The sequence below is a fragment of the Budorcas taxicolor genome, chromosome 13 (assembly GCF_023091745.1).
Source record: "Budorcas taxicolor isolate Tak-1 chromosome 13, Takin1.1, whole genome shotgun sequence".
In the NCBI taxonomy this organism is placed as follows: domain Eukaryota; kingdom Metazoa; phylum Chordata; class Mammalia; order Artiodactyla; family Bovidae; genus Budorcas; species Budorcas taxicolor.
The window spans coordinates 46,819,948-46,828,479 of record NC_068922.1 but is presented as its reverse complement, the minus strand read 5'-3'; the positions used below and the strand labels follow the sequence as shown (position 1 = coordinate 46,828,479).

Below are 8,532 nucleotides of genomic sequence, written 5' to 3'. Positions count from 1 at the left end.
TAAGAATGCAATGCTTTCCTACAAAAAGATGTGGAAATTCCAAGGGAAGATCAGGGAGGGGTAGGTGGGTGTTGAGTGGATGAATGAAGATAAGAAATTCACAGATGGAAGCATCTTGGGGATTCAGGGACATTTAGATATTGGAGGATAACTTTTTTCTGGGTGGTCAGCTTTGGCCTGGATGCAGCTGCCAGGAAGATCCTTTTGGGAGTGGGGTGGTCAGTCTGAGGCCTCTTGTGGGTCCAGGTGAAGGCTCCCATTTGCCAAGGGAAACAGCTGAATCTGTTTTTCTGGAGCAGGTTTTTTATGGGATTGGCTAAGAGATGTCAAAGATATATCATCTTATTTACATTTTGCAGGTGTCTGTTTTTCCCAGTAGCATAGGAATTTGGCTCCCTTCTCTTCTACCTGTGAGGCTGGGTGCCCAACTAAAACAGGGACTTCTATGGGCAGTGAGGATAAGCTAAGGACAAGCCCTCTGCTGTGCCTGACTGCGTGACCTTTGGGCAGAAAAAGTGGACATGCAGCCACTGACCTGAGCTAGGATTATCAGAGGTCTGCTCTTCAACTGAGCAGCACCTGAGCTTTCAGCTGGGGAAATGAAAAAGCCATCGTGCCACATCTGTGTAAGTTTTCTTGACTACTCGCCTGGCATATGTAGTCTGCCCATGTGTTATCACTACCTGCAAATAGGCACATGGGCCCCACTCTCAGCATTTCAAGTTGAGACCCTGGCAGACTCCAGAGTGTGCCACATAGCAACATGTGGGTATTAATATCTTAGGGCATCCTTGTCCAGCCATATACAGCACATGAAGAAAAGATAGAGTTGAAAGATGTGACCAAACTGAAAGTGCAAAGTTAAGGCCAGGGGTCCACTTCCCAAAGTCAGTCACTTGTTATCAGAAAGCTTGAGGTAGAGAGTAGGGGCAACTCAAGACAAACTGATGGCCACTATCTGGGACAAACCTCGTTAGGACCAGAGGGTGGGGTTTCTCAACATTGCCAGTCATATCCTAAGCCAGGTGGGGTGTGAGGGCTCTGGGAAGATGCTGATCATCTGCCCAGACAGCTCAGAGGAAAGGAGAAGCATGGGCTATTTACACTGTGTGCTTGATTTCTTCTTCTTTTGATTTTTACGACCTGGAGAACATTCTTGCTGGGATGCAGATATTTTTATTTCTCATTTTACTGAAGATCAATAAAAAGGCTAAGACCAAACATCACACTGTGCTTCTTCTGCCAGTTAGGGAGTGTGGAGTTGTGCGAACAAACCACCCTCTGAGCAGAACCCCCCACACATTCCAGCTTTCCAGATGTTTTGGGCCACAGACTAGGTGTAGGATGGAAACTGCTAACAGTTTTACAATTTTCAAATAGTCTTTATACTCAGAAATTAGTTGGAAAGCTTTAGGTGTGTTGTATGCAAAGTAGTAAAGATGCTCAAGCACCATTTGGAGAAAAGGCAGTTGCTGTAACTTAAATGACATAGAGACCCTTAAAGTTAGCACAGTATACTGCAGGGGGTAGAATGAGAACTGCTCCAGCTATTTAGGAACATAATCTAGTCATGTCTAGAAAAATTTAAATTGCACATAGCTTTCTTCTGGAAATGTTGCATGTATAAATCTACTCCACAGAAATAAAAGTAACAGATTGCAAAGTTGTCTGTACATTGATGTTTATTATTTGCAGTGGTAGAAAACTGAAGACAACCTGAAGGTCCATCAACATGGAAATGATTAAATCAATCAGAGTCTAGTCCATGGTATAGAATATCATGCCACATCCTAAAGGACAAGTTAACTAACTAGGTGGCTGTTGCACTAGGGTGAAGGTGATAACACAGTGAGACAAACTGCAGAAGAATAAATGTGAGCTGTATGATTACAGTATTTTTTAAAATATAAATTGATTTATTTTAATTGGAGGTTAATTACTACACAATTCTGTATTGGTTCTTCCATACATCAACATGAATCTGCCACAGGTATACACGTGTTTCCCATCCTGAACCCCCCTCCCTCTCCCCTCCCCATACCACCCCTCCAGATTACAGTATTTTTAAAAAGTGATCAAACAAAAAACTATCTGAGCACAATGAAAGCATGGAGGCTACATCTCAGGCAGGAAGGAGAGTGGGTTGGGGAAGGCAGCAGGAGGCAAGAACCTCTAAATCATAGAAAAATGAAAAAAGCATAGAACAAAGTTGAGCAAAAATTTAGAATATATATGATCACTTAAATTATTATTGCAAATATGTACATTTGTATATGCAAATGGTAAGGACCAGGAGGTTATAGGGCAAAATGAGAACACTGACAATCAGATGCTGGAACTGTGGGCAGTGTTTGGTTTTGGATTTCTGTTGTAATTCTAGTGCCATTTTTACAATAAACATTTTTTTAAAATGAATGCTTAGAAGAGACAAGAAATCAATGGTTGGTGAAATTATTCACTTTTAAAATGACTCCATCAAGAATAATTCAGAAATCCTTCACACTGTCTTATACATAGTAGGCACTTGACCAACCTTTGTTAAAGTGAAAAACTAGACTCACAAAGCCTTGACTGGATCTCATAATTCATAAACATGAGCAAGGATGTTCAAATAAATATGGAATCAATTTAAAGTTCCAATAATAAATTTGTCATTTAAATCACTATATACCAATTCACTACACACCCACTTAAATCTGGTTTCTGGAACTATTAATGAAATGAGGAAAGACACTGGCTTTCTATGTAAAAACCTTCCAACTGTATCCTTGAGAAGAACACTGATTAGCAATGGAAGTTCAGAACAAGAGGTACCATTATCAACACTCACATTTTAAAATACTTTGGATAAAATCATCTGACAATGCACATTTTTTCACCCATACAGACTATTGATAATACTCAGCAACTTTTATCACCAAATATAGTTCAACAACTCCTGAAGGTGGGGGCTGGGTACTCTGAGCATATCCTCAGAGAGCCTCTGGGGGCATCTTTTAGAGTATTAGATTCATTATTTTTATTTAAACTGCATTGATATTTTGTAATATAAATGTAGTTTAACTAATGATAATTCTTAATTATGGCATGTATGAATTCATTAATTGATCTTCTTAAATATATATTTTATTTTTAACCTTTCTACTGAGGAATTGTGTTTTTGAAGCTGTAAGTGGTTCATGGAAATGATGGCCCCTCACCAAAGTAGCAGTAAAAGAATGACTGGAGATTGTATGGAGCACCTGTATAAAGGGAATATATTTAAAGATGCTTGTATGCATGTATACCTAAAAACATGCACACACGGTTGGAGGAACATTAGAAAGGAAATTTATCATTTAGAAATAGTTTCTTAAATACATTAACTATTTCAGAGATGTGAGTAGCAAATACTTATACTTCTTGTGAAAAAACATCTTTATGCCATAGATCTAGACTACTCCAGGAATCAAGCTGGTAATACTTCCTTACTAGGCAATATGGACATTTGTCTAGATTTTATTTATATTTTAGCTTAATTCCTTTATTATATCTTACTTTAATTAAACTAATTAACTTCCATGTAATAAGTTAGCAAAAATGTGGCCATCAGCATCAGTCATTTCGTATTTCCAAAAGTAGAAATGTACAGACCAGGAATCTGGGTTAGATAAGCCAGGGTTGAATTATGGCTGATACTTTCTAACTACTTTACTATTTTACTTCTTGGAGCCTCAATTTTCTCATCTATACCAAGAGAATAACACTTATTACACCTACCTCTGAGAGTTGTCAGGAAGCATTGTGAAGTGCTTGGTATGGTCCCTGGCACATTCTTTTATCTGCTTACCAAACATTTATTGCATAATATGGTGGGCCAGATGCTACACCAGAGTTGAGAATGCAATGATGAACAAGCCAACTTTAGGTAGAGCCTGGAGAGGATTGATACCCACACATTTATCAAATATAATCAAACACCTGAGTGGATACTTGGGAGTGCTATTTAAAGCGCTAAAGAATCAATCCCACTGTTCTTTGGTACCTTCAGAACACGTGGGGTTTGGGGTTAGAGGAGAAGAACTGGAATAACTTGCTTATGGTTTGCTTGCCTATTGATCTCTGTGGCTGCCAACTTGCCTGCAAGCTTATTTCACAATAAACCAAATGAAAACCAGCAGGCAGAGCATCATGGGCTGGTCCAGAGTGACCTGAAGTCCTGCTCCCCTTTCCAACCAAAAGTCACAGTGCTTGACGGAGCAGAGCTCCCTGATCAGCTGCCACAGGACCCGCTGGTAAAGCTTGTTGTCTTGTTTCTCACGGGACAGTTCCTCTTGATTTGCCACCTGGGTGGCATTAATGCAGCTGGTGACAAACTTTTCCTTGGTGACATTGGCCTCGGAGCAGCCGTTGTAATGGATGCCGTCAGGAAACTGCCAATAGTTGGCCTCATAGTACCTATTGCCCTCCACTCCAAAGTTGATATCCAGCTTTCGGCCTTGCTTGATGAAGGCCCCTGGGCGGATTTCCGCAGTGTGGGCCTCCGTGACCTGGGAGGTACTTGGCAAGACCTTCCGGTTCCACTTGATTCTGTGCTTTATGCCTCTCGCCTTGACTGAGGAGAGTTGGCTAAAGAGCAGGACACAGACAATGGCCAACCAGCATCCACTCAGATGTTTCCTCATTGTGTCGGAATCTGCAACAGAAAAGGCTGGAGCAGTTAACTTCCTCAGTGGAGTTCTGAGTCTCCCATGTCCCCTCCTGTGTGTAGGAGACTCTTTGAGAGGAATGTCATTCTTGCACCTTTTACATTTTTCCTGAAACATAACTGTTTTCCCAGTCTTGGTCTGCATAGGGTTAAGTCAAAACCAAGTTTCTTGCTCTGGCCTGGAATTACACCATTCAGTATGGTGATCTTGGTTTTCTCAGACAGATCAGAAGTTGCAACAGGCAATTTGATTATTCATGGATATCTTTTCTAATCACTTCCTGGGGAGAGTGGGGTCCCACCCTCCTCCCTCAACCAGCTTCTTATTGCACATACCATGCCAGCTGCTGACATTGCCTAACTTAATTCTCACATAGGGTAGATATGTTATTATCCTCACTTTATAAAAGTTGTATTGGGTTTCAGAAGTTAAGTAATTTTCCTGAGGCCACACAACAGCAGAGAATGGGGGCAGATTTGAATCCAGCTCTGTGATGCTTTTCCCAGGTACCCAAGGGCCTTGTCCCATTACCCTTTTGAGCTGCTGAAGGGGATGGTGCTTTTGAGTCACCGGGCGTGAGGTTAAGTGAATAGCAGCTCTGATGGCCCCTCAGTTAAGTGAACAGCAGAGCCTGTGAAGAATTTCAGAGGAAATGAAATAAGAGGAAGGACAAGAGGGCTTGGGGAAGCACCAAGAGTCAAGCTGGCCCCAAGACATCTGAAAGACTGCTGATGACCTCAGGAAATACCCCTCCTCCTTAAGGCCCCCAGTCTGGTAGTTAGTCACAACTGGTTCCTGAAACTACAATAGCTATTGTGGAACTCCATCTTTTAAGGTCAAATATTCAGGACATTCAGCACCTGGACCTTTGTCCATGTGGATCAGGAATACACAGAGAGTTACAATAGCAGAGACTGCTTAGACCGTCTTCTAGGAGATTTCCTGAGTTCACCAGTGCCAGAGCTGAAGGAGGTTGACAAGTTTATCTTGCTTAGGCCCTAAGATACCCTCCCTGCAGTATTCCTTGAAAAGATTAGTACTTCTTTGCTCAAAATGTTCAACTCTAGTGTGACACAGCTTCTTATGCAGAAAAATAGGCAAAACGCAACCTAACTGCATGCACATCCACGCTTCTCTGGACTCCTGCAAAGAGGCCTCTGCTGACCTCTCTTTACATGCAGACATCACCTAGTCACTGTCCCAGGGTGGGCATGAGTGTGCCAGGCAGCAGCCTGAGCACCTAGCCTTCCAGCATCCCATTCATCATTGCCCACCAATCACAGTGAGCTCAGACAAGCTTTCTCCAAAGAGATCCAAGAGATCCATACCCCTTGGTAGGAGAAGCTTTAAATAAGAATAATAGCATAAATTATGCATGCATCAAATTAAAAAATAAAAGCATAGAGACCTTGAGAAATAAATTAGTCTTCAGAGGCAAAGGCTTAAAAACAAAAGAAAATCCTAACCAGCCAACCCTTAAGCTAGCATTTTATTATAGCACCAAAACATAGACAGGAACCCCAGTGATGTTTGAATCTTCTCTCAAGTGTCCCCAGACTTGGGACCCATCCCAGGAGGTGAGATTCAAGAAATCACTGCATGGTTTGTAGTGGTATTAAAAATGAACGGCCCTGGCCACAGAAATGGTTATCACACATAAACTCTGCTCCCCACATACCTTAGGATCTCTCTGATGCACCTCTGGAGCCACGGGCACACTGTCCTCTTGTGCACCTTCTGCACATACTCCTGGACCTGCCTAGCTATATAGGAGCTGCAGGGGGAGGTGCATTCCTGCTGCTTTCCAAATATGGGAGCCTTTCCCTCCTGGCAGGACCAATCAGGGGTTCCCAAGTACTTCTTTGCCTTGAGACAGATGGACCCTTTCATTACTCTTTACTAATAAACACCATGTGAAGAACTTGGTAAAGTCCAGAAAGACTTGAGAGGTGACTTTTTAAATCTTATTTATTAAAAATATTTTAAACTTACTATTTCTGTTTGATTAAGGAGGATATAAATGAACAGCTAGATGAAGAGGTACACAGGGCATGTCTAGAAGGTTTCCAAGCACAAGAGTGTGGAAGCACATTCCCGTGGAGTGTGGGGTACATCACTCTTCCTTAATGTGAATTCACTGACATGAAAGCTCTTTGAAACCCATGCCAGAATCGGGTGACAAATCAAATATTATAATGAAAGATGTTCCTCTCACCCCTGTCACTCAGGAAGTTACAGGGTTTTGGAAGCTCTGTGCCAGGAACTGGGAATGAAGATCAAATATATATTTCTTACTATATCAAAATGTCACAGCTGTACAGATAAGTGGCTGTATCTGTTCAAGGAGTCTGGTTAGGGCTATTTTAAGACTGATATTTGGAGAGGTGACTTTTAGATTGAAAAGAAAAAATGTTAGAAGGAAAATGCTTTTCCTTCAATATTTATAAGAAGGTGTTTTATTTATTTAATTTTTAATTTTATTTATTTTATTTTTTAACACCAAAAACATTTTGTATTAGGGCATTAATTATGTTATTACCATATGTTCTGTAATTATTAGTTATGTTATTAACAATGTTCTGTAACTTTGAGCAGAGTTCCATGTGCTATACAATAGCCCTTTGTTGTTTATCTGTTTTAAATATAGCAGTGTGTACATGACCTTCCCAAAGTCCCTAACTATCCCTTCCCCCCAGCAACCATAAGTTTCTAAGTCTGTGAGTCTATAACAGGGCGCTTTAAACAAGCCTTGTTGGTTATGCATACTGTCCTTCACCTAAAGACCAGTTTCAGAAGCCAAGAGGCCTTTGCTAGGCAGCCTCTGTGGGAAGGATCAGGTTGGGAAGTAGGTGAGAAACCCATTGAACCTCATGACCCACAGCCTGGACCTACAGGGAATGAGGAAGCTTCTTCAGAGTAGCTTCCTTGGAAAGTAGGGCTAATGTTGGGTGGAAGACAAATGATAGCACTTGCCAGAACTTTGGGTTGCTGCTGCTGCTGCTAAGTCACTTCAATCGTGTCTGACTCTGTGTGACCCCATGGACTGCAGCCCACCAGGCTCCTCCACCCATGGGATTTTCCAGGTAAGAGTACTGGAATGGGGTGCCATTGCCTTCTCCGCTTTGGGTTGCTAGGAATGGTTAAACCAATGAATTATTCCAAAGGCCAATGAGGTGAATATTTATAGAAACCCAAGGGACAGAGACAAACGAAGATGAAACCCACACTGTTCAAAGATGGTGTGGATTGAGAGTGGGTTTCCTGAGTGCCTCTCTCCAATGGTGCCCAAGCCTAGTGGGGAGAGACCTGGAAGATCTGCCTCATGTGGTACAATGGGCTGTGCATGGTTATCAGGTGAACACACAGAAAGGACTTACTTAAGTGTTCCTGTTAAAATCATTACTGCAACACCAAATCAAAAATGACTTCTGGAGGTGAAACCGGAATGAGATTTACCTGTAAACAGAATACCATTTTCACCCTGAATATGACCCTATCAATGGTCCCCCAAATTCACTTCAAAGCCCTTTTTTGAACCATATTAAGTGGTTTCTTCTGGAATGACCAGCAGATGATGCCAGAAGAGTTTACAAAGACATTTCACCTTGGAGGTGGGAAACCCCAAATCAAATGCTGTCCCTGCAGGGCTTCTGTGCTAGGTGGATTTTTGGCCTCCACATGGACCTTTCTTTCTTCTCTGCCTCTGCCTTTAAATTTTATTCATTTTTCCTCTCTTAAAAAAGAAACTTTTTCATTTTCTTTCTAGAATCATAGATATTTTGGTTTTGTGGACATATGCACACACACACATTATCAGTAGTGGAAAACTAGCATAAACTATTTG

The 8,532-nt window shown here is 41.5% G+C and overlaps 1 protein-coding gene across 1 annotated transcript; it reads right to left on the bottom strand.

The window, feature by feature from the left end:
• Nucleotides 1-4,127: 4,127 nt before the first annotated feature.
• Nucleotides 4,128-4,664, bottom strand: PRND (prion like protein doppel). Its single transcript, XM_052651107.1, has one exon. The coding sequence runs from the start codon at nt 4,662-4,664 to the stop codon at nt 4,128-4,130; it is 537 nt and encodes a 178-aa protein (XP_052507067.1).
• Nucleotides 4,665-8,532: the final 3,868 nt, after the last annotated feature.

Coding starts and splice junctions, on each gene's coding strand:
- PRND (XM_052651107.1), bottom strand. CDS start 4,664: ATGAGGAAACATCTGAGTGGATGCTGGTTGGCCATTGTCTGTGTCCTG.